Below are 26,775 nucleotides of genomic sequence, written 5' to 3' on the forward strand. Positions count from 1 at the left end.
ATATATATATTGTTCGAGGTGCGCTAGGGACCACTGGAATTCTATAATACGGCTTCGACTCCAGCTCGCTCATGCCTACAGTTCACAGTTTGTGTAGCTTGGATGAACCTGGGCTCGGGTGTCCCCGGGTTCGGGATGTTAAAGGGACACTAAAGCACCTTGAATAAATTAGTTTGTACTGATAAATTATAGTCTAAGAGCTCCATTGGCGTTAATTTCACCATCATTAGGTTACCAATAGACGAGAGAATCAATGTCAAAACTTTCGTTTTTAAATTTCCCGCCGTGATCTCCGATGGCGACGTCACGGATTTCAAAGTGTCTTCTTCGTATCTTTGGCCACATTAAGTTAACGAAATTTCCTGAAATTTGGTATGCTAAGTCTCTGGCTACCACGGAACACAATATACTTTGTTTTCACCGATTAGGAACTACATGGACCCCGGTAGACGCCGTCAAAGCCTATAACGTACGTCAGGGCGACTGGTGCTGGAACTTCAATGTAGCGTCGCCACCCGAATTTTCTTTTTGTGCGTTTTCTCGCAGCAAGCAGGGTGTTTTTGGTATCATGTAAGAGCAATTTACTAATAAGAGAAAAATCGTTTTTCTCTTTAGTGTCCTATTAAGCTGTTCGCGAACGCCAGGTTAAACTCCTATAAGGGAGATTTAGGAAAGGACACGCAAGCACCTTGAATACAGCGTGATAAACTTTAACATGTGGCGGACTGCACAGTTCGCACACGACTGCTTTCGTGCGATCGCGAGCTTTTGCGATACAGAAAACAAATGTAGAAAACATGAACCGCGAGTAACACCGCCTTGATAAACAAGATATTGCATTTTTACAGCAAGGACCACACTGGTCTATACTTCCCACTAACGCCGGCGTATGTACAGTTAAAGTGTACTAGTACAGTCAACAGCAAAGGTTTACGGACCACGCGAGCGCTACCTTTAGGCTACCTTTAGCTACCTTTATGTAGCATACTCTACCATACGCTACCTTAGGTAGCAGAGTTGTCTGTTTTCCAAACGCCGCTAGCAGCCCTGATTTGCGGGGAAGCTGATGGTGAGGCCAATTTTTGTATTTCCCGACGCCGCCGCTGCAGCGAATTGGCCTGACGCTAGTTATTGACAGTAAAGTTCATCGCCGGTCGGTGAAACGCCAGGCATGTCGCCCGCGCGGCTTCGCTGCATACCTGTAGTTGCTAGCCGGATCTACTATTAACTCTGCTACCTAAAGGCACAGTAACGCTACAGTATAGTGCCTAGTATATTCTAGGCACTATAGCTACAGTACGCCACGTAGCAGTGCGCCACCTACCGTCGACGCAGTGCAACGCCGGAAATGGGTCTTCTTGTTATTCACTGGCATTCCACTGCCCTGCCCCGCATTGTGAATTCGTTGTCTTCACGGGAAACGCTCACCTGCAGTAAGACCGTCACACTTCTACTGCTTCTACTTTGATAGTAGAATCACAGCAATCACGGCGTGCCGTAGGGTTATCAGTTTGCGCGAAGGGCTGCGAGTTGCGACTGATAACAGTAGCAAGGATATACTGCTCTCGCGACACACACACACACACACACACAGCTATGACTGCCAAACAGCGCGTCGCGCTAGAGATAGGAGATATTCGCGACCACTGATAAAACAGACAAGCCATCGATTAAGGGAGGGATGGGTCTTGGGCTGCTTTCGATCACCGAAGCGGAAATGCCGCGAAGAGACTGTTGGCCACGCGCTCGCATGGTCCGTAATCTTTTGCGGTTGTCTGTATAATCGCGCTCACTCTTCCTATAGGCGATGCGCAAATAGAGTCACTGGAAAGTGACTCTATGCGCAAAGCGCCGACGACGCCATCTGCCGCCATGGCTCGGAAGCGCTCGCGGGGCCCGGCGAGCAGTGTTCCCGCGAGCGTCTATACGCGAGTGCACGGATGGATGTGTTTTTCATCGTGATTTAACGATTCTGGCGGGCCTCAGCGATGTCGAAAAATACCTGCTGCGTTGTCGGCTGCTCAAACACACACAAAAAATCGCCAGGAACGCACATCTACAGGTTTCCGGTGCTATTTCATGAGCGAAAGCGACGGCGGCGGTGGATTGCGGCTGTACGACGTAGAAGCTAAGCAATCGCGCTTTGTTTACGGCAGTGTTAGAACGATTACCGTGTTTTTATTTCTTCTTTTTTGTCGCTACGTTTTCAGCGAACGCTACTACGTTTACACTTGGTCGCCTCGCCTGCATTGTAGACACTACAATTCACATGAGGTTGTTATTACTGATAAGACGCGACACCTTGGCTCACTTGAAAAACGAATGGCGCGAAGCGCAATGCGAGAGAATGTAGGGCAGGTGACGGCTCCTTTAAAAAAGCGCCGTGGAATCACACGTGTGCTGCACGAAATCGGCTGCATTCTACCTATTGATGGCACTGGAATGCGATCATCGGTGCAGAATGTTCGCTGTGCGCTTCTGCACCGATGATGACAAGCTTATCGTTTATTTTTTCACAAGTTTATCGTGCTGGTTTCAAAGTTTTACCAACGCTGACCCTTCACGTGGCCGACCCTGTGAAATCTATACGCCGGTGCGACAGCGCTCCCTCAAAATCTACTATATCAGCACATGGCACATAAACGAAGCTACTGTGTCCAGAAAAAACATTGGTTCACGCGTCAACGCATGCAGGCGTTAGTGATCGGGACGTTATAAAGAAAGCGGTGTACTTACGATGAGCTCCACTTCGTAGGAGAAGCTTGTTGTCGATTGTCTGTGACAAACACTTGTCGCGTATGGGGACATTGTCGTCCCACACAGCTGTGACATCGGACACATGTCCACTATTATAAAGTGCGGCTCCTTTGCGCACACTGTTGCCGCAAAAGTAATTATCTGGGACGCGCACAACCGGCGAATCGCACGCGCGCAAATGAGGCGTCTGCTACGCGACCCGCGAGCGGTTCCAACGGCCGCCGCTACGCGGCTTTCAGTGGCGCCCCTATAGGCGCTGCGCATCGCGGATAGCTTGCGATTTAATCCTTAATGCAGATTTAAAAAATAATGATAAGAAGTGTTCTACGGTGTGTTTCGCGTTACCACTCCATGATTCGACGTTTTGACCTGCAAAATCAGTAGCACTTAAAGGGACTCGGAAAAGGTTTTCTGATTGTGGTGCAAATGAGAAGATTTTTCGTCACATCGGCGGCAACGAGCATGCTTTTGCCCTATAAAAAGGAATTATATTTTTAATTTGATGTTGAAAATCGTGAAAGAATGACCGCTATAGCGTCACCCAACAGCGATGTGGTCAATCTACCGGTAGGACAAGAAATCCTCGCAGGCAGGGGCGTAGCCAGGGGGGGGGGGGTTCAACCTTCCTCCCCCGAAATTTTTCAGTTTTGCTTGCGTATATATACACGCGCACATACAAACGCACTCACGAACATACATAAAGTATGGTTGAACCCCCCCCCCCCCCCCCGAAAAAATTTTCTGGCTACGCCCCTGCTCGCAGGTAGACTCATTTTACTTGAAAACAAACATGTATAACTTGAAATTGTATTTTACGCACTTGCGGCAGCTTTCGGTTGCGTCAGAGAGTAAATTTTTGCTTTTTTTTCTCACACATCCGAAAAGGCGCCGTCTTCAATTTCGTCTGCTTCAACTCATGCGCTATGTCATGCGGCCCTCAGCGCTGGTCGTATACCGTGCCGCTGCGTTGTTGTTAGGATGTCTCACATGTACTGCGCTGTGAAGGCGTGCATTTATCGTCTCTTTTTGATGAATCAACTTGGCTTGGATTGCGGCAGCAGTGCTAAAATAAACGCATAGACTGCGAATACAGCAAGACAAGTGTTCTGTAATGGTATAGTAAGGCTTCATTTAACCGCTAGCGCACTGAAAACGACTGTCAGATTCATTACATTAGTGTTCAGCGAGACTAAAGTAATCCTACAGAAATCACTTGGGCTTTCGGTTTTAATTTTTACCGGTACTACACTCGTCATCGCGCCCATCAACCAGTGTTGTGGGATGCTCCACGCCAATGGAAGAAGACCGAACGCAGATCGAAAAATTCTGTTCTAAAAATTTCTGCTCACTTTCCAGAGAAACCGCTGCAAAGTTGGACACTTCAGACGGTACGCTTTCTATTGCGGTACAAAATAGAAAAGCGATGAAGGACGGTAGACAGTCCCTTAAAAAATAAAAAAACAAGAAAAAAACATGATGATACCATTGCAATTCGTAGACAGTCTCTTTAAACTAAGGGGAGCTCTTCACCTTCAGCTAGCAGAGTATGTCCTTAAAAGCTGTGCAAGCTGAGTGCTTATATGAAAAAAAAAAACAAAAACAAAACGATTATATATATATAACCAACAGGAAAATAGCAATAAATAAAAAGTAATCAAGTGACATTAACTAGTAAGCTTACCGCCCTGTAAAAAGAATAAAGTGCACTACATGATCAATACGAAAGTCAGCGCTTACGTGTAGGGAACAAGAACATTTCCATGTCAAAAACCGTGGTTGGCTTTAGGCGTACGACAACCATGCACGCGTCTTGTGCAAGAGCAGTATGTACTGTTCCGCACACTTGCACGCCACGCCGCGATGACAGGGGTTGTCACTGTGAACGCAAGAGATAGTGCGAGGTTCGTATGAAGCGCCAGCTGCCGGTAAAAGAACAATCGGGTCGACTCCGTAACTCACGCACCTCAGTCGAGTAATTCACTGTACACACTGCGCTCAGCGAAACCAATTTTAGTGCATCGCGCCTTCTTCCGAAAGACGCTCTGTCGCGCAGCGAAGATGCTGTGAAACCGAAGTTCACACGTAAGACGCCACGTTCGTCTTGTGCGCGCCCTGCTGTTGCGACAAACTGCGTTCTAGCGATAGGACCTGTTTAGCAACCAACGAAAGCCTCCGCACGAAGAGCGTCGGTTCGAAGGAATGAGCAACAAAGGCCTGCACTGCCGCATTTCCGCTCTTGACGGCGCTCTTTTCCGCATTGCATTATTATTTTTCTTCACACGACCGCAGCATTATATTTCGGTTACTCGGTTGCGCATGCACAAGAAAGTCGTCTTTTATCGTTACGTGGATATTTTTACTATACTCCTCGTTCGCCGCAACTTGTGCTTTCTCTGCGCTCAAGAACAAGCGCGCGCGGCTGGCAGCATTATTGATGAGGCTCTCGGTGCTATACGTGTAAACTGTACTCGATTGTTTTGCAAGGCCCATGTAGCAGATGCATCTGCGTCACCCTCGTGCACAGTCGTATTGAACTACGCCATTTGTGGAGCGGCACAGCCGAGGAGGGCTCTGCGTCGCAAACAAAGCTCCGAGTGTGTACACTATACACAAACAGCATCCTGTGAGCGTCTTGGTCTCCCGCAGCTGCTGCGCGGGAGGCTCGCGATGAGTGACCGTGAACTTGGAGCTGTGCTTGCGGTTAAAATAGCAGCTTAATGTCGCCGGCGGCAAAGTATAACGCTTCAAATTGAACACAAGCCGCGAACAGGTCTGCACACGCGCATATGGGATATTGCCTTACTACAGAGGTGATGCGGCAACGGAGCATGTTCACGAGCCTCGTGCGGACATCGTAGCAGAAAAATACACACACAAAGCGTCGACCTTTTCAGCGAGAACTCGAGCGTCGCCGTAATGCTTCCAGAACCGTTGTGCAATTGGCATATCCTCGAAAACAATATAGAAAAGCAGCGTAGAACCTTTCCACTTATATAATAATAATATCTGGGGTTTAACGTCCCAAAACGACGATATGGTTAAACCTTTCCACTTTCATCAAGCATAGCTTTTCTAGCTGAACAGTAGCGACGTCCCACCTGGGCCCATTGCACACGCACACAACTGGACCAGACAGGTGTGTGCAGCGGGGGCTTTCGCGTCGGGTAGTGGGAGGAACGTTATTAGTGTTGATGGTCACTGGTGGATCTTGCATTCAGTGCACGACTCAATCAGCGCGGATTTGCAGATCATATATATGGGCTCTTTCGGCACTTCAGTGAAATCTCGTGCACCTCAGCGAAAGTTCTGTATCCCAGTGACGGTGAGTTTAGGCATAGGTCGTTGATGGTTGAGAGTAACAGTAGAGGGGCTCCAAAGTGTTAGGGCCACCCCTAACACCGGCTGGGGAACAGATGAACGCAAGGAGAGCACAAAAGAACACTAAGGTTAGGGGCCCCGGTTGCTTGGGCTAATACCGTATTTACTCGAATGTGACGCGAGTTTTGTTTTCCCAGGTTGTCGCTACTTAAAGTCGACCCTCGCGTTATACTCGAATACCAAAACTACAGTTTTTTTCTTCCTGGACGCAATGAAAAGTCACCGCTCGCGCTTCAATCGTGGTCGCGTTACAATCGAGTAAGTACGGTACTTTCTATTGAGCAGACAGCGTTAGTGTTTTCATCGTTACCGATACAGCTTGCAGCTAACAATGCGTGCCCGGGTCTGACAGCGCCGCGCATGAGCAATTGAGGAGATGCCGTATCGGTGACAGTATAACTAACACTGCGCTAAAATACAAATAATGTTCGAAGCGCCATATAATGCCCGTCGCTCGAGATTCATTGTCAGTGAGCAGCGCAGCAAGAAGCACACGCCCAAGTCTCAGTATTTCAATAAGCATCTATGGAGACCGAAATAAACCACACACACACACACACACACACACACACACACACACACACACACACACACACACACACACACACACACACACACACACACACACACACACACACACACACACACACACACACACACACACACACACACACACACACACACACACACACACACACACACACACACACACACACACACACACACACACACACACACACACACACACACACACACACACACACACACACACACACACACACACACACACACACACACACACACTTGCTTGTGTTTGCAGTTTTAAGAGCTAAAGTAGGCGGAAATGGGACAGCAAAACTGAGGTCACCATACCACAACCTCGAACACTACCGTTTCGCCAGTTATGACCGCTATTATCACCATAACAACCCATATGCACGCATGTAATGCAAGTGACGAGAATATTCGTGCATTCTATTAGGCTTCAGGCATTTCATCGAGTACACACTGGGCGGCTTTTTACTTGTGCGCCTGACTTGAGAGTTTGGGACAGGGCTACTCTGCATTTGGTAAGACTTGCACAGCGGCTTCTATGTCACAAACTGCAACGCAGAGCTAGCCCTGCTCTCGGGAAGTTCTTCCAAGGGCGTAGTTCTCGTACGAGGGTGCAATATCGCCTCGCACATGCATGGAGAAAGAAGCCATGGCTGGTCGCCGCCCACCAGCAGTGGCAGCTGGCGCTCCAGCCTCGGCGGACGTCGGGACCCGCGTCTCTGACATGGTGCCCCGACGCGAGAGAGAGAGAGAGAGACAGGCCGGCGAAGGAAGAGTACAGGGGGAGGGGTGCTCTCACCGGGCTCACCGTTGGGCAGGGCTCTCACGAGATCCACGCTCATGGCACAAGAGGAGCACGCTGTTCACACCAGAAGGCCACGGGTTCGCGTGCCTGTTGGGGCCGCATGCGGCCCCTGCGCGTCGAATCCGAGCAGCGGTGCCGCAGCTGCAGCAACAGACCGGGGGGGCGCCACACCAGCGCAGAGCCGACAACCTCCGTCGTCCCAACAAGACCGCGCGCGCGCTCCTCCTTTCACGACGGCGCAGCTGGAGAAAGTGCGTCCGCCGGAGGCTCTGGAAGAAGAAAGGGGGCTCTTGGCAAAGCGGCGGCCCAGTTGTGTGTGTGCGTGTCCCGCGCGGGGGCTCCTCCTCCTCCTCCCTGGCGGAGGAAGGGAACTTGCTTGGGGGCTTCCCCCTCGCCGGCTCTTCCGTAACGCCTACTCAGGAATGCACGCGATGGGGAAGAAGGAGAGGCGTACAACCGACGAGGCCACACCGCTCTCGCTACACATACCTGAGCCGCGCGCAGGACCCCAAAGCTGCCCAGCGTGTGCACAGGTGCCGGCCGAGGTCGCCGCACTTGCGGGAATGCAAACGAAATATGTCACCGTCGCTGACGTCAAACGTCAGGAGCCGGAATTGCCCTGCACGTCGGATGCGGTGCGGAGCGACCGCGAACCACACAAAGCGGCCGGTCTGCTCTCACGTGCATTCCAGGCGCGCACGTGGACAACCTGCGCCGTTGCGCAAGGACGCGGACGAGAGGCCGCTCGTTTTGGACGGGCGGGGTGGGGGGGTGCACGCTCGCTCCAAGGGCGCACGACTCCATAGACTCGGTGACCCGAAATGCGGCTCCGGCCCGACGCCAGATGGTTGAATGCATCACCGGCAGCAGCGATGTAAACAAGCCACGAGAGAGAAATGGCGAGGGGAAAGACAGAAACACCACCTTGCAGTTTCTAAAAATTCCCCTCTCGGAATCTTCAGCGGCACTGGTCGCCATCAAATCTGCTCTTATTTAACCCCCAGAGTCCTTTCTTCAAGGTACAGCCACGATGACTCGTATAACGCTCGCTACCGCGAATGTCAGCCTCCTGCTCTTATATGAACCACAGGATCGCGCAAACTGCTTTGCGAATATGGGCCCGGGATTGTATAAGGTCATTCGATTCGTAAGAGGGGTTCAAGAACGATTGATAGGCAAAACGCGATCGGAAACCACGACAATTCAATGAGAGCCACTTAACACGAAGGAAACTAACCGCTAATACAGAGAGTGAGGCTGTTTTCAATGGCGCTAAAGAGAAAAGGAAAGGATAACTAGAGCTCCGTGGCCGTGACATTCGCAGGCAAGCTTTACGGCAAGCTCATGGACGGCGTCAGCCATCAATGGACGGAGAACACAGCGTGTGCGACGTGGCCACGGCATGAATTTCAATTAATGCGCCACCTTCATCATTCATCCCATAACAGACCAATCGTATACATCGCGTCTAAATGCTGCTTCTATTTTCCCATAAATAAGGTTATTAAGAGATAGAACAACGAATATCGCTATTCGCTAAAGCAAACGTTTCGACAAGGATAGCTGTCTTCATCAAGCCAAAAGGAACAAAACAGTACTTGTCGAAACAGCGGATACAGAGGCGTTTCTTGTTTCAGCAACACAACTCTTTAGCGACCGCAACTAAGCCAACAGGGCTCTAGCAGGTCATATTCCGAATTGAAAATTCTCGGACCCTGGACAAATCTGTCGATGACCCGGAAGGCTATTCGTGCGCTGCTACTGTTATTGAGAACAGCGGCCTCTGCGACCGATGGCAGTCATGCGTGCGTGAAATGCCCGCTTTCTCCCGGTTTTTATCTGCGAACTTGACGCTCATCTGGTTCACCTTCCTATGTCTTTTATCTCCTTGCCCTCTCTCTCTCTCTCGTTTCGAATCCAGTAAACAATAGCGACAGCTGCATGAGGGATGCTTTGTCGACATTACGGCAACATAAGGCGTCAGATGTGTGGGGTGCGAAAGGAAAAATGCCTTTACATTTCCTTTTCCTTTTCAAAATGTGCTATCTGCAAGTTCATTCTCTCTCTCTCTCTCTCTCTCTCTCTCTCTATATATATATATATATATATATATATATATATATATATATATATATGTGTGTGTGTGTGTGTGTGTGTGTGTGTGTTTCTGCGTGTTCGTTCTGCGCAGCCCATCAATTTTCTATTTCAGTAGTTACTTCTGCAGTTCCAAATTACAAAAAATTGGGGAGCGGCGAAGCATGTAGGGAAGGGTGTTTCAGCTCCATTAACGTGAAACCTGTGGAGGGGCGAATCATGCAGTGTGCGTCGGTGTTTCCCACAGCAAAATCACTGCTAAAGGGCAATGAAAGACAGAAGAAATATAAGACAGAGAGACCCGCAGTCCGCTTTTAGTTAACGTGCACGCTGCGGATCTTTATTGTTCAACTACGCACAAGAGAAATCTCCCACCGGCACTACATTGCAGGTGAAGATCCAGTGCCTATATATATACGGGGTGGCTGGCGAACGGTTGTGCAGTGCGAGCACTCGGTTTTTTCAATCAAGAAACTCGCTAGCAGACGCTGCCTGCGTCGGCGTTGCCTCTTGCGGGCGAGGGCGCGTTCTCGTTCCTTGCGAGCTGGTAGTTCAGCGTCCATCGCAGAAAGAGGTTTCCATAGTCAACGCGCGCCGTTCGCTCTCTCTCGCCACACGGCGAGCGCTGAGGCGGTGGCGCCACCTCTTACGTTCAAGCAAATGGAGAGGACACGACGATGCACGCCGCGACTGCAGACGACGATGCCCGCCGACACGCCGAGACCGGTGCTTCGCCCCTAAAAGAAACACAGCGGTAGTCTCGACAATCTATATAAACAGCAGTTATGGTCGCACTTCTGTTAGTGTACTGCTAGCGAGAGCTAATGTTCCACCAATAACTGAAAGAAACCGAGTTTCTCGTCTCAAATTTTCATATCAGCTAATTAAGAAGCACTATAAGATAGACACTAGCAAATTATTGTCTTTCTCCTCTGGGTATCCGACAAGGCATCGCCATAATCTCTCTATTACGCCCTTTCAAACACGCAATAATTGTTTCACGTATTCATTTTTCCCGAGAAAAGTCAGGGTATGGAACAACCTAACTAATGACGTTGTTTTACAGCCATCACTTGAAATGTTTGCCTTGTGTCTAACTGCATAATATATATATATATATATATATATATATATTATATATATATATATATATATATATATATATATATATATATATATATATATGTATATGTATATATATACAGTAAAACCTCGGTGATACGATCACGGCTCGTACGAATTTCGGGGTGATACGAATTTTTCTGTGGTCCCGGCCAAGGCCCATTAGCCTGCAATGTATTGGAATACGGTTGTTGCGAACCGATTTGCACCCCGCGACGTTTGATACGAACGTACGCTAGCGCACAGGTACGAACAGGTGCTGCGCGCGCTGTCGCGGAAGACCCGGCAGTCACGCGCGGGCGCGGACATGCGCGCTGCGCGACCATCCACGGTGCGTCGTTGCCTCCGAGATAGTGGGCGCGAATCTTGGAGGCCTTTAGGCGCCTTCGTGTTTAGGTTACAGGTGAAGTTGACGTCGGGGTTTTTCTTCCCGACGCGTTGACGCGTGCTCCTGCGCTCGAGGCAGCAGTGTCTTCGTACTGTATTAACACGTGCCTGCCACGTCGACGCAAGCCATGTCCCTGCAATCAGACGTTCTATGAAACAAGACTGAAACTTGGGTTGCGGGTCTGCCATGAAGTCCTATTAAAGGTGGACGAAGGCGCCAAGAGACGAAGCGGACGGTCTTGGCGAAGAATCTTGGCCTCTATCTATTGTGTGCAAAGCGATTCTTAAGTCACTTTCGCCGCAGTACTCTCGTGTCATGCTGAAAAGCGTAATAAGTTTAGGAAGGGACTATACTAGCGGTCACGGGGCACAACACACGTGGTTCATTAATTACACACGCGCGCATGCACCGTACATTTACGAGTACAAGTATGATTGTTGACGTCTAAAAACTTTACTGGCAATCATTCAGGGCTGTTTATGACGTCGCTGCGACCCTGAGAAACACTGAATCAAAACGTATGTCAACTTTTTTTTTTTTGTCGCATACTAATTTTCCATGTTTTCTGGTGATACGAATTTCGGATGATACGAATATTTTTGATAACCCCGCGAGATTCGTATCACCGAGGTTTTACTGTATATTTATTATCCTGTACATTTTGAATTGTATTTTGTCGCCATGGTTGATCATGTATTCGTGAATATTGTATATCAGTATTTCCCTTTTTTTTTTTTGTAATTCCGAGAACTGTATTTTGCTGCCGTATTTTTGTTCTTGTTTACCTAGGAATACTTATGATTGTACTTCCCACCCTGCTATAATCCCTCATGTGGGATTGCAGTATCTACAAATAAATAAATAAATAAATAAATAAATAAATAAATAAATAAATAAATAAATAAATAAATAAATAAATAAATAAATAAATAAATCTCGTATAAACTAACGTCACTTAACTGCAGTACTTAAAAGAACGGCGTAATCGGACGTCTACAAATCGTTCCACAGCACGCGATAAAGTCAGTCAGTACCGCGCCGGCCCGCATAACTTGGAAAAGGAGGAAAAGCTGCTCTATGGTCCTCGTCCGATGGAAAGGTCTACTCCGAACGAGTTAGATTTGGGTCCTTGTGACAGCTTAATAGGAGCAATGCAACTTTGCCAAGCAGCCTATACGTCATCGCTTACGCAGTCCCCCTCTTGACGACCGCCCTTTTTTTTTTTTTTTTTCCCGGGTAATCCGAGGTCGCACACTTCCATGCACTCGACGCTGCCGACTTCCGTCTCGCACTCGGCGGCAGCGGCGCCGCGCATGGTCTGCAGGCAGAACCAAGGGCGGCTGTTCCTGATATATACAGCCGTGTTTGCATTTGTGAGAGATTGATCGCCGCGTCAAAACGAAGGGTGTGATAATAATAATAATTGATGGACTTTTACGTCCGAAAACCACGATATGATTATGAGAGACGCCGAGGGCTCCGGAAATTTCGACCACCTGTGGTTCTTTAACGTACATCTAAATGTAAGCACACAGGCTTCTAGCACTTCGCCTACATCGAAATGCGACCGCCGCGGCCGGGATTTGATGCCGCGACCTTCGGGTCAGCAGTCAAGACAGCGAAAGGTGTACACGCTCGTTTTGCATTCCGCCCTCATCGGGAATCGAACCCAAGACGTCTTGCTGGGCAGACACGGCGGCGTGTACCGGCAAGACTACATCTTGAATTCTCGTCGTGGAATAATATGTGTGGAAAATAGTGCAACTGCACCTCACCAGGTTAACTCACTTGTGAAAATCCCAGTCAGCTAATGAACAGAATATGACGTTTTAGTCAGGTTTCTTTAATCATTCACTTCTATGCACGTGCCGATCAAGCGAAAGTCAATCTGGTGGGCACGGTTGCTAGGTTTGGCTACTATGCGCCAATTTGGCTACTTTTCTAGAACGGTGGCGGCAGAAAAATCGTCGTGGCTACTTGGCTACTACTTGGCTACTTCTTGGCTACTTTTTGGTTCCCTATAGACTGGAGAAAATTACGAGCATCTGGTGACGCTGCAACAGCTCGAGTTCGAGTATGTGGTGCCAAAACATGGCGGCCAAGGTGTGTTTCCTGCTCCCAAAATTGAACTTGTCGCCTGCAGTCGTCCTGCAGTATACAAATGCAAAGGCTTTGGGATGCGTGGTTGGAATCCAGGAAAAATGGTCGCATGGGGCCTGAATTTTCACACCGCCTATTGCTGAACGCGACATTAAACCGAAGTTGGAAGTCAACAGGACAATAAAAAGCGCTCCGTATTCCGCATCGAGGATGCTCTGCACACAACGACATTAAAATCGGATGTCCGACAAACTGCTTGTGTCAAACTGCTTGTGATACGTACTGCGACTCAGGGATATTAGGTGCTCGGATTTCGTCATCACGCAAGAAATGATCATAAAAGTTCATTTTGGAACCATGCATGCGTCAGCTATCTCGAGATTGTGCCGCGTGCTGCGCAGCGGCGGTGCGCGTGGCCAGCTTGCGTGGTTTAAAAGGAAGAGCCGGCGCGCTGCCCCGGAGACTGGTTCCGTGGCTGCCCCGAAGGATGGACGTGAAACCGGGCGACCGGGCAGCGAAGTACAGCAGCCGGGGCAACAGCTATCGGCCAAAGCGAGTGGCAGTGTCCATCCAGATAGCTGGTGCGTGTGGTTCCCGCAAAATGAATACTGCAATGTACGATTGAATCACAGTAACTGTGATTTCTAGCACACTCATGCTGTTGTCCTTTTTATTGTCACCAAAAGGCTGTTCCAGTACTCTTCAGAAAACTCATGCAAAACGCTAAGAGAAACCTAAGGAGTTGTTTTCACTCACGCGTGGCTACATTTGACTACTTTTACTGCCCGTGGCTTAAGTTGGCTACTTTCATAAAGAAGGCTACCTTAGGCCACAGTGGTAAGAAAAACTAAATGAGGCAAAATATTCATCAATATTTCCTAATACATGGCAGGTACAAATCTGGACCACGCTAAGATTACCACACTTGCCGCGTAGGCAAGCAAAACAAGGACAACGACAGTGGCACTGACACAGTCGACTGCGCCTCCTCGAAATCGAAAGTAACGGTACATAAATATATATCTGCTACGTTCATTATGCTCCTAACCGCACTGAAAAGGTGACGGCGCGTATGTATGAAGGCACTTCTGGGCACATCTTACCGATGAAATCTTAGGCCTCATAATCGGAGCATAATTAACCGATCCCTCGAGATTCCGTTTAACTGAACCCTGCCATCGAGATAATGTCATAACGGTTGAGTCAGCGCGACTGGATTGCATCTGTATAACCCCACAGCGCACCCCTTTGACCTCTTCGTCTATCCGTTTCTGGATTTCGACAGAGCCAATGGCAGCAACAGCAAGTGACACTCGGCTCGGGTTTGCTATTGGTTCTGGACTTTCTCGACTGGGTGCGCCCATTATCCCATCCTGTCGCTTTCGCAAAGGGATTTTACCGCGCTTCCGAGAAATACGGAAAGAAAATCCGTACCACAATGGCTCGTTGAGAAGTGTATACGATAGGTATCGCACGCCCCCTCACGACACATCTTACCCCCGTTCCTCAGGCAAAGCAGAAAACGAGATTTAGACGATGTATTTCCAAGGAATATGGTCCCGGTATCTGGACCCGGTAATTGTGTGCAACGTTGCGGCAGACCTCGATCTTGTGCGCGCCCATGTGATTCTCGTTCTTCGCTGGTTCACTGCAAAGAAAAAAAAAAAAAAAGCTTCCTCCACGCAAGTTCTTGGCGCGCACGCCAGGCTGGATCTGCGTTGTCCGTGTGATCGAGCTGCGGTTCCAGCTCGAGCTTACGCAACAGGCAGGCGCACAAGTAGCGCAGGTCACGTGGTGACGAGCGTGACCCTGACTCCGGATCAGCGCGCGCAGATGCTGAAAACGCGTTGCGCAACTCGCGCGCTTAGAGCGAACGCACGCGCTAGTCGAACCAGCGGTTCGGATTGCCCACTTTGATGGCTGCAGCCCCGCCGCGCGGTGTCATGTTCCTAATCGAACCATTTGAATTGAAGACGGTCAGGAAAAAAAAGAAAAGAAGAACGACGTTTTGCAGTTCGAGCGGAATTGGGTTATCTCAAGGTTCGCCATCACGCAGGTTGATGAGAAAAAGGATTACGCATTCTCATGTTCTTAATCACGAAACATTTTCGGGCCGCTCCCGCAGACCTTGAAAGGACGCCGTCTTTTGTGTCTGACTCGTTTGTTTCTCGCCGCGCAAGGTAACGTCGCTGCTGCGGTAGACATCGGCATTGTGGCAAAGGCCTGGCGCGCTCCCTATCCGCACGTGTATATCGCAGGCGCTCGTGACCCTTTTGAGACATTCTTTTTTTTTTTTTTCGGCGTATTGAACGTCTCAGCCGCGAGCTCGCCCGAAACTGCTCGGAGAAAAGGAATATGTGTTTTGTGTGGCGAGCCGGGATTGAAAGCGTTGGGGTTCACCCCGCTTTATTATATTTCTCGTAATGGAACAAGCACGCGTGCTGTATTACATTCGATGCTCGCGGCGTCTTCTTCGCCGGGAGGCACAAAGCGAGGAATGGCCTGCACCGAGGACTTTGACATATACTGTGCTGCTCTCGTGTTCTATATGGGAGAAAAAGATCCAAATTCGTCTTCCTCTTCTTCTTTGTGCGAAGTCGGTCGCGAAATCCCCCAACTCTGTTTCTCCAATAAAATACACCAAATTTGTTCTTGCCAGGGAAATTTGATATATGGTGCACATTAGATGTTAATGACGCGAGACAAAACAAAAGTTTACTCTCCATGCTCTCTCTGTCTCGTTTATGCGTATCACGCAAAACATATTTAATATGCATTTCGTGCGCTATTATACTAAGCGATGGGAAGCGCGGCCGAGGACGGCAAAGTGTTAGGTGGAGCGACGAAATTACGAAATTTGCAGGCGTAAAATGGAATCGGCTTGCGCAGAACAGGTTGTGTTGAGTTATAGATCATTGGGAGATGCCTTCGTCCTGCAGTGGACACAATTTAGGTTGACGACGATGATGATGACGATGAAAAAATAGCTATGCGCCATAATAATAACTCGTAACTTCTATACTTATTTACAGCGCCGAATCGTATAAACAATCAAAATGCTTACTGTTTTCAACTGGTGTACACGTAATACTGCCGTCTTGATGTATCGCATAATCACTGGCATGGGGTAAAATTATTCTGCCGATTCCGTAGCTCGCCCCGTGGAAACAGCTCGAATTCCAAGTAAATCTGTGTCGCTCACAGATTGCCTTGCCTTTCGTGTATAACTTTTGTCAAATTTCTCAGGAATAATGTTATAGAATAGCTTTAGTAGAGACATAAAACACCCAATCAATTCATTTAGTAAATACAAAAAAAGAAAAGAAAAGCAAGCAATGTCAATATCACCTAAAGAATTTTCTTTTTTTTTTTTTTTGGCGCGCGCTTTGGGTTGTGCCGTGTTTTCTATAGCATCTCTACGAAAACAATTCAGTTTCATGATCACTGACATTGTAAGTATACAGCAACCTGGGTATCGTTTCTCTTCCGAGTTTTTCAGTTTGCTATAGTATAGTGCAGGAATGACGGAATGGCGAATCGGAATAGAAATGTTCGAGAAAGAATGACCTTCAAATGTCAGCTCGAATGCCGGCGGGACATTTTCGAAAGAAAGCCAAATACAGATTGCGTGGAGTCCGTCTGATTAAGAAAAAGAGAGCTTACGTTCTGACACACGCAAGACCATTCGCAAATCGGATACTGTGAACTAAGAAGCTTTCACAATGAGGAACAATTGTAAGACGATTTTATCTGGCGCACCATGACAGTGATCGTTGTGATGGTGCGCCAGAAAAATGCCGGAGGGGTCAACAGCAATGAAACACGAGAACAGCACGTCGTCATCTTGATGGAGTAAAACGTAACACTGCAGAATTCGACGATATCAAACAGTGAATTCTCGAACATAATACGAACACGATCGATCGATCAATCAATCAATCAATCAATCAATCAATCAATCAATCAATCAATCAATCAATCAATCAATCAATCAATCAATCAATCAATCAATCAATCAATCTTCATTAGAAATTATATAGCACCAATACCGGATATTAATGAGAACTAACAGACAATAATGCCAAGGAAAGTATAGAGGGTGCTATTTGTAGTAATTAGAATATAAATGTGAAGAAAGTAAAGTGGACGAAAAGATAACTTGCCGCCAGCGGCAAGTTATCTTTTCGTATATATATATATATATATATATATATATATATATATATATATATATATATATATATATATATATATATATATATATATATACACACACTACATGACTCGAACGTATCGAGTCGTATCAATCGACGACAACGGCAGCCGAGCTTTTTGCTGTGCGCCCGCAACAGAATCATAAAGCGCAAGCTCGACGTAGCCGTGATTTGACAGCGCTCGTCACGACAGGGATGATGATGATTATGATGATGTCGAAAGGTGGCAGCGGTGTCAAGGGCGCGTACTCGGAGAGCGCATGTGTCTTTTGTGTCATGCGAACGTGCTGCTCTATATATACAGCAGCATCGCAGTTTTAACTTTCCAAGAAATGAGCCCGCCCGCTGTGCAGAACAAACGCGTGTTTTCGATGCGCGATATTCCAGCACGAGGCACTATGTGCGCGTGTATAGAAAATACTCGGCTACATGCTGCGTCACGCACACAAAAAAGAAAAAAAAAATAAGCAAGAAGAAGAAGACAAGAAGAATTTCTTTACGAGTGTTTTGTTTTGTGCTTATAGCCTTGCGCGCTGACGCATGCGCTTTCGTTTGTGCCGCCAAAACTGTGTGTCGCGTTTTTCTCGGAATTATCTCGTGCGGTATTTTGCCGAGCGCGTGGCCTCAGCGCTGCGCTCTCGAAGCGTGACCCCGTGTTATTTTGCGGAAAGAGCTCTTGCGACGCATTGTTCGCATTGTATTTATAAAGTATATGCCTGGAAGATGTTAAATATATCGATGCGACGTTTCCTCGTTTCTTTACTTCTTTGTTTTGAGGGCAAGCTTCCGCAGAGGTGAGAAGTGTGTACAGCGAGCCAAACAATGTTTAAACGGCTAGGACCGTCACAGAGGTCATCAGAGCGCCCAGACAATCAGGAGGTGCTGTGCAGCGGATAACCGAAGGACAGAGGCGAACTTCGTGCAATATTGGGCACTGCGCTCAGGATTGCGCCATAATTGAGCAACATCTGAACTCCGTTTGTTCAACAACAGTCGGAGTGCGACACTTGCGTTCGGATCGCTCGAGTCGCATTCGAGTTTTGCAGCGTAGCGTCCTCTGCCCTTACCTTGGTGGAAGCTCGTGCATCATGCCACTAAAAACAAAGCATAAATAATATATGCACACAAAGGTGCTAGAAAAAAAAATACATTAGATGAAAACGAAAGAGAAAGTATAAAGCAACAAATGGCGAAAATATCGATCAATGCCAGATTTATTTTGTGTACCCCCCGGCGTGACGCGCGGTCGGTCCGGCTTCACTTTATCCCTCCTCCCATGGGGAAAGGGGGGGGGGGGGAGGGTATGGCAAAATGAGAAACCTACGCACGCTATACTTCTTGCGACCTGCTGCCCACGACATGTTCGGTAACATATCCGCCTGGCGCATGCACTAGGCGCTACGACGAACTCATATCAGCGCAAGACCCTGACGTCTCCTTCCCGGCCCGGTATACAGACACTTTGCAAGAATGACGGGCGCCAGATAGCGCGCGCAAGTCGGCACCAGCGACGGACCGGTCATTTGGGTGCAGTGAGCGTTGTGCACGCGCGGGCAAAGACCACTTGCCGAGCAGGAACACAGCGACGCAGCCGCCCCCGCTTCCGAAAACACGGTGTCGCACAGCCGCCTCGCAGATGGCCCCTTTCCCCTCGTGCCGGGGGCCCATTCCGGCGTGGCGCGTACAGGGCCTGCCGCTGCAGCACGCGCAGCGCGGTAATTGCGAAGAATGAGTCGATCGTTCAAGACGTTGCCAAGGGCGGCCTTGTGGGCACAAGTGGCCGCGTCGGCGCCAGATGGCCCCCTTCCACTGCGGCGAGCGAAGCGAAGAAAAACAAAACGCGTATCAACAACGCTGACACCGCACGACGATGGAGCCCTGTTTTTGTCTCGGCGCGTGGAACAGATGCACTCCTCCGGCCATCCCAGTGTGGCCCACAGGTCGGAAGGAAACAAGCGATCCCCTCCTGTTACGCGCGCGCGCACAATCGCGGCGTCACGCGTCCGTGCGCCGGGTTTCGCCGCCAGCGCAGCCCGTAATGGAGCAAGTTGGGATCATTGGCATTCTGCGGCGTCGGGGTGGCGGCGTTTCCCGTCTCTGGCGGAGGCCAATCTCGTTGTGTGCTCTTGCGTGATTCCCGCGGTCGGCCCACGCCGCAAGTCGGTCAGGCGTTGTTGTTCTTTTTTCTTTCGGCCTTCGAGCACGAGAAAGGTGTTTCCTGGTCTGGGTTGTTGCATTTTAGCGATGGCGGTGGCGAGCACGCATCTAAGCGCCATTTGGGTAAAGCCCCTTGCAGCCCTCGGTGGTAAAACATGCGTACATCGCGCTCGTCGACGAGAAAAGAGAACAAACGTAGTGACAAGCCGGAGACCTGTAGGTTTTCCTCCGTGAGCGAGACACGCCAGGGAGAGGCGGAGCGCCTTCCCGCGTTCACGGCTCAAACTACGAACTCTGCCTCTCGCGTTCCTGAAGCGCTGCACAGGCGTAGGTTACCCTATTAGTGGGGAGCGCACACCTTGGCGTTTCTCTCCTCAAATGACGACGCTTTGAATGAGTGGATAGAGGGTACCAGTGCTTGTTAACGCCATCTTTGCCCTAGTATCAGCATATGCTGTGTCAAGGTGTAGTCCAGGGGGAGCTTCGGCTGCGGGCCGCACCAACGTGGGGACGGGCAGGTGTATGTTAACTATACTTCAGCTGTTAAATCGTGATCATTGGCGTTAGTCGTCGCGATGATGATGTGCCACTAGGCGTCAACGTGGGTGCATCCACGTCAGACGGTGCTCTGCCAAACGCCAATAGACATTGTGCAAGCTCTCATACATCAATGTACAATAAACAATCAACCATACTCCTGTGAAGACACGGTTCACTTTCGTGTCGTACCGATTCCTATGACGGAGGGATCAACCATGTTTTTTCCTCGAGGCTTTGTTCTCAATAGATACGTCGGCCTTTCTGAATGACTTTACACTCAGTGCGCGAAGGGCAGTCCGTTGTCTCAAATGTGTTGTATGGGTGCACAGCTAGACGATGAGCCACAGCGGCTCCAGCAGACGTTATACTCCTATTATTACGTATATTTACCGATAACAGTGGCTGCCGGGTATCTCCAGGTTGATCATCCCGATACCGTCTAATATCCCTCCTCCACTCCGACGAAGAGCAGCAAGGTTCGTTGTACTGTTGTACTGTACTGTAGGCCGCGAGAATCGCGATCGTCACTGCTGGTTCCGCGACTGAATCTGGGATCGAATGTGTTTTGCAGCAATTTTCCGAAGAAGGATCATGCAGCGACGTTGCCGGCACACGCCTTTGTTTAAATACTATAGAACGCCGTTTTCGACAAAGCAAAACATTGTACCGAGCGCGGCCCAGCCACAGAAAAATAAAACAACAACAAACAAACTTGCGAATGAAACGCTGTGTGAGCCAGCGCAGTGTGGCCTCGTATTCAAGAAGCAGTCGGTATACACAACATACTCATAACGCAGCCGTAAGTCTGTTAATTATGATAGAGAAGATATTATATCGAAGACGTGCGAGAGTCAACTCTCAGAAACAATCTATAGCTTTGTGTACCCTACCCCTGCTCCCTTTTAGGACCTCTGTTATTTCTGCTTTACATTAATGATATCGTACAGGGTCTACAATGCAGTGTCAGATTATATGCAGATGACTGCGTCATTTACAGGAATATAACAAACGAACATGATGTTAATAATCTGCAAATCGATTTAAACACAATTCAAAATTGGTGCGGCAAATGGTGTATGTCTTTGAACAGTGCTAAATGTCAATTTATATCTTTCACCCGCAAACGCTCCCCTGTGAGATCTGACTATTATTTTGGATCATATATCACTTGAACGGGTGCAACACTATAAATATCTTGGGGTTTATTTTTCTGAAAATCTGACCTGGACTGGACACATTGAACATGTCGCTTTGAAATCTTCTAGGATGCTTAACCTCATTAGACGCAATTTTTACAATGCCCCTAACAGTGTTAAAGACCAACTATATAATATTGTCACGGGTATGGAAAGGTCACTCTGGCACGGGCGCCGCATTGATACCGAATGGATGAAGACGACGACGACGTTGCTGCTGTGGGGCAGAGTCTGGAGCTGCCTTTGACCTGCGTTCCTGTGCACTGTGTGCAGTGTTAGCTCGACCAGTGCTTGCCGAATAAATAATCCCCGTAACATCTTTTTGGTGGAGGTTGCGGGTCTTCCAACAACCCTACTCTGGATCTCCGTAGCGGACGCCGCCTTAATCCAGCCACGATGCCTGAAGACGGCGCGCAGTCCTCGCCGTCCACGCCAACTCCGGCACCCGTGATCCCTACCCACCTTCTTGACCCTGGCACATTTTGCGGCACGGACACAACTGATGTCGACGAGTGGCTCGTCTTATACGAGCGCGTCAGCAAGCACTACAGGTGGGATGAAACGCTTATGCTGGCCAACATCATTTTTTACCTAAGAGGCACAGCGCGTGCATGGTACGAGACGCATGAGGAAGACCTCACAAGTTGGGACGTGTGTAAGCAGAAGCTCCGTGACTTGTTCGGCCGCTCAGTTGCTCGTCAGATGGCAGCCAGGCAGGAACTCGCGTCGCGAGTTCAATCATCCACGGAGTCTTACGTCGCGTACACCCAAGACGTCCTAGCCCTCTGCCGTAAAACTGACAAAGACATGACAGAGGTTGACAAGGTCAGCAGCGTGTTGAAGGGCATAGCTGACGATGCCTTCAACATACTAATTTGTAAGAACTGTTCCACCGTTGACTCAATCATCACTGAATGTCGGCGGTTTGAGCAAGCTAAAAGCAGGAGGATTACTCAACGCTTCAACCGACTCCCAAATACCGCTGCGACTTCTTCCTGCGAAGATCCTGTGACACCGCGTTCATTCGCGAATCCTACCAACATCACAAGGATTGTTCGCCAGGAGCTGGAAGCCATGGCCCCCGCAACTTATCAGCTCCCTGCGCAAGACAACTTGGCAACCATATCGCTTATTCAAGCCGTCGTGCGACAAGAGTTTGCCAACATGGGCGTCCTAGTTCCCCCAACCACCAGCCACACACCCCAGCCCCTGTCCACTCCCGCCCATAACGCTGAGCAACGTGCCGCCCCACTTGTTACTGCTGCCACTTCGGTTCCACGCTTCCCACCACGCAACCGAAATCCATCAGAGTGGCGCACACCAGATGATCGGCCAATCTGCTTTTCTTGCTCTCGTGTTGGTCACATTTCCCGCCACTGCCGCAACAAATGGTATTCCCTACCAAGTTTTCCAAACGACCGTCCTCAAGATCGCGGACAGTATTTCACCACCACGTTTTGCCGATGACCACCTTCAGGACGCCCCACCTCGCCGTTCATCTCTACGCTCCGAACCATCCTACGCTGACGTCGTCGCTCAGAGACACTGGTCCAGCCGCTCGCCGTCGCCTCAGAGTCGCCAGGCACGCTCCCCTCAACGCCGCCGCTCTCCATCGCCGGCTTATTCTGGACAGGTCTCGGGAAACTAGCGCATGCAGCTCCTGGAGGTGGCGCTGCATTGACAACTCGGACCGAAAAACCTCTACCGACCGCTAATTCCAGACGAAATTTACTTACTGTTCTCATCGATGGCTTGACCGTTACTGCTCTAATCGACACTGGCGCCCACATATCCGTTATGAGTTCTCATCTTAGATCCCGCCTGAAAAAAGTTCTCACACCCGCTGTGTCTCCTACAGTGCGAGTGGCCGACGGCAGCCGAACATCAGTTCTTGGTATGTGCACCGCCCGCGTCACTGTTGCCGGCCACCATACTTCAGTTCTCTTCGCAGTTCTCGACGCTTGCCCACACGATGTCATTCTTGGCATTGATTTCTTGACCGCGCACTCGGCCCTCATCGATTGTTCCGCCGGCACTTTACGGCTCGAGTTGCCTTTGTGCTCCGATGTTGCTTCTGCAAATCGCACACGGCTACGGTCCGTGGAGTTTCTACGGATACCGCCTCAAGCTGCTATGTACGTCCATATGTCGCCGTTCCCACCAGTTTCTGATGGCGACTATCTAGTAGCTCCCGTCATTGACCTGACCCTTTCCCGCAACATCGCCCTTCCGCATACTATAGTGAGTGTTGCCAACAACAGGACGCTTCTACCTATCCTAAACTTCTCTACGTCGACCCAGGTCCTTCCTGAAGGCATTGCCTTAGCAGAACTCTCAACTCTGGAGAAATGTACGGTTTCAGCTTTCACCCCTGACACCAAGACCGTCGCCGATCACCGCGCACAATAAGGCATTCCTGGACAAAATGATAGCCAGTGACCTGTTACCTTCCCAAGTTGAAGCACTCCGCAGTGTTCTCTTTTCTTACCTCGACATTTTTGACATCGACGACCGTCCCCTGGGCCGCACACGCGTCGTAGCCCACCGTATCGATACCGGCGACGCCAGTCCCCTTCACAAACGCCCTTACCGTGTGTCTCACCCAGAGCGCCAAATTATACAGAAGGAGGTAGAGAAAATGCTCGACAAAGACGTCATAGAGCCTTCCTCAAGTCCCTGGGCATCACCTGTGGTGCTTGTTAAAAAGAAGGACAACAGCTGGCGGTTCTGCGTCGACTATCGCCATCTCAATCGAATCACTAAGAAGGACGTCTATCCTCTACCTAGAATTGATGATGCGCTTGACTGCCTCCATGGTGCCCAGTATTTCTCATCAATTGACCTTCGATCTGGATACTGGCAGATTTCTGTCGATGACCGCGACCGCGAGAAGACAGCGTTCATCACACACGACGGCCTTTACCAATTTAAGGTTATGCCTCTTGGGTTGTGCAATGCTCCTGCAACTTTTGAACGCATGATGGACTCTCTCCTACGCGGTTTTAAATGGTCGACCTGCCTTTGCTATCTGGACGATGTCATTGTTTTCTCGCCCACCTTTGAAAGCCACCTTCCACGTCTGTCGGCCATTCTTGACGTTTTTCGCTGAGCTGGCCTCCAGCTTAATGCCTCGAAGTGCACCTTTGGACGCCGTCAAATTAAACTACTTGGCCACCTTGTTGACGCTGCTGGTGTCCAACCCGACCCCGACAAAGTCCGCGCTGTCCGCGAATTCCCGGTTCCACGTTCCACACCAGAAGTCCGCAGCTTTCTGGGGCTCTGCTCGTACTTCCGCCGTTTTGTCATCAACATCGCGGAAATTGCTCGGCCACTCACGGATCTCCTCAGAAAGGACGTGGCTTTCTCCTGGGGTGACGACCAAGAACATTCCTTTGCGTCGCTGATTTCCGCGCTCACATCACCACCTGTGTTGGCTCATTTTGACCCAGCCGCTCGAACAGAGCTTCGCACCGACGCAAGTGGCCATGGCATTGGTGCTATACTCGCTCAGATACAGAATGGCACAAACCGTGTGATAGCGTACGCTAGCCGCCTTCTGTCACATTCGGAACGGAATTATTCCATTACCGAGAGGGAGTGCCTAGCTCTCGTCTGGGCTATCGCGAAATTCCGTCCGTACCTATACGGACGCCCATTCCAAGTTATCACAGACCATCATGCCCTCTGCTGGCTGTCAACACTTAAAGGCCAACTCCGGCGATTTTTTGGCCATGTCAAAGTAATGGTGCTTTTATGTTCCTGAGACGCTCCTGTTACGGGCCCGATAGCAGAAATACTCGGCAAATTGGAGAATAATTTTAAATAAGCAAAAAAGCGCAACACCGAAACCGAAATCCAACCGAATGTACTGTCTACGTATGACGTAGACGTTGTTACGAACGAACCGGAAGTCGTGCAAGGCATGCCGGTCACGCCGGCGCGGAGTATGAAAACTGTGACAGCCGGGACGACCAGCGAAGCGCCGGCCAAACCAACGCTGTCTGTCGTCTTGTGCACAGCAGACGCTCGCTGTAGCGGCCTAAGTGCCGAAGTTAGCGGTGCCCTCGGCTGCGTCACTTCCGCCGCCTTGCCAACACTGACGTCACAGACGCAATGTTGCCAATAATTGTGGGAAGCCAGGAGGGCGTTTGCAGACAATCTTTAAAATTCATTTACAAACAATCTGCGCATGTCTCAAGCCTGTAATTTGGCATAAATGACGGAAACGTGCAAATGAACGTACCCAGCGAATTTCACTAAGATCCATCGACCTCAAAAAATCGCCAGAGTTGGCCTTTAAGGATCCCACAGGAAGACTAGGCCGATGGGCATTACGATTGCAGGAGTACACGTTCTCGGTAGTGTACAAATCTGGCAAGTTGCACAGCGATGCCGACTGCTTATCACGACGTGCACCCTGTTGATCAACCCAACTCCACTGAGGTGGAAGCTGATGACTGCATCTTAGCCATCACTGACTTTCTGCAGGTGGCGGATGAACAACGCCGCGACCCATCGCTGCGCTCCATCATTGACCGCCTTCAGTCCGGCGATACCGACCCTTCACTGATCACGTTCTTGCTTCAAGACAACGTTTTGTACCACCGCAACTTACACCCCGATGGCGCGGAACTTTTACTCGTCGTCCCGCGTCATCTGCGCAAGGACGTCCTGCAAGAACTTCACGACGCGCCAACTTCTGGACATTTAGGCGTATCCAGAACCTATGACCGCGTTCGACGACGGGTATTCTGTGGAAAGGCCTTTATCGTTCAGTCCGCCGCTACGTCGCTGCGTGTGACCTGTGCCAGCGCCGAAAAAAGCCTACAACTCTCCCTGCCGGACGCCTTCAACCTATTGAAGTCCCAGCCGAGCCGTTTTATCGAGTGGGGTTGGACTTGCTAGGTCCCTTCCCAACTTCAACAACAGGTAATAAGTGGATCGCAGTAGCTACGGATTATGCTACTCGGTATGCTATCACTCGAGCGCTACCGACCAGCTGCGCGACGGACGTTGCAGATTTCCTTCTTTACGACATCATTCTTCAGCATGGCGCTCCTCGTCACTTACTCACAGATCGTGGTCGCTGCTTCCTGTCTCGTGTGGTTGACGACTTACTTCGATCTTGTCCTACTCGACACAACTTTACGACTTCTTACCACCCTGAGACTAACGGGCTGACCGAACGCCTCAACCGCACACTGACGGACATGCTTTCCATGTACGTTTATGACGACCACAGCGATTGGGACACTGCCCTCCCGTTCGTCACCTTCGCCTACAACTCGTCGCGTCATGAAACTGCCGGCTACTCACCCTTTTATCTTCTCTTTGGCCGTGATCCCTTACTACCTTTCGACACCTTGCTTGCGCCTGACCCACCATCCACCACTTCATACGCTCAAGATGCCATCACCCGTGCTCTCATCGCACGTACAGTAGCCCGCGCTCGGTTCTCGTCATCCCAGA

General features: G+C 49.6%; 1 protein-coding gene across 4 annotated transcripts in view; it reads right to left on the reverse strand.

Moving 5' to 3' along the window:
• The window catches only part of LOC119374461 (ataxin-1-like), a 166,264-nt gene that overhangs the window by 60,428 nt on the left and 79,061 nt on the right, over window positions 1-26,775 (reverse strand). Inside the window, exon 1 of one of the 4 annotated variants that reach the window (XM_037644586.2) lies at window positions 7,499-7,740. The exons of 2 other annotated variants lie outside the window; for them this stretch is intronic. In XM_037644586.2, coding sequence (XP_037500514.1) covers window positions 7,499-7,532 — 34 coding nt within the window. In that variant the 5' untranslated portion in view covers window positions 7,533-7,740. Of the gene's footprint in view, window positions 1-7,489; window positions 7,741-26,775 lie in introns of those variants that run through there. One more of the 4 variants, XM_037644581.2, reaches the window with a different exon arrangement.

This window comes from Rhipicephalus sanguineus, chromosome 1 (assembly GCF_013339695.2).
Source record: "Rhipicephalus sanguineus isolate Rsan-2018 chromosome 1, BIME_Rsan_1.4, whole genome shotgun sequence".
Taxonomy (NCBI): Eukaryota; Metazoa; Arthropoda; class Arachnida; order Ixodida; family Ixodidae; genus Rhipicephalus; species Rhipicephalus sanguineus.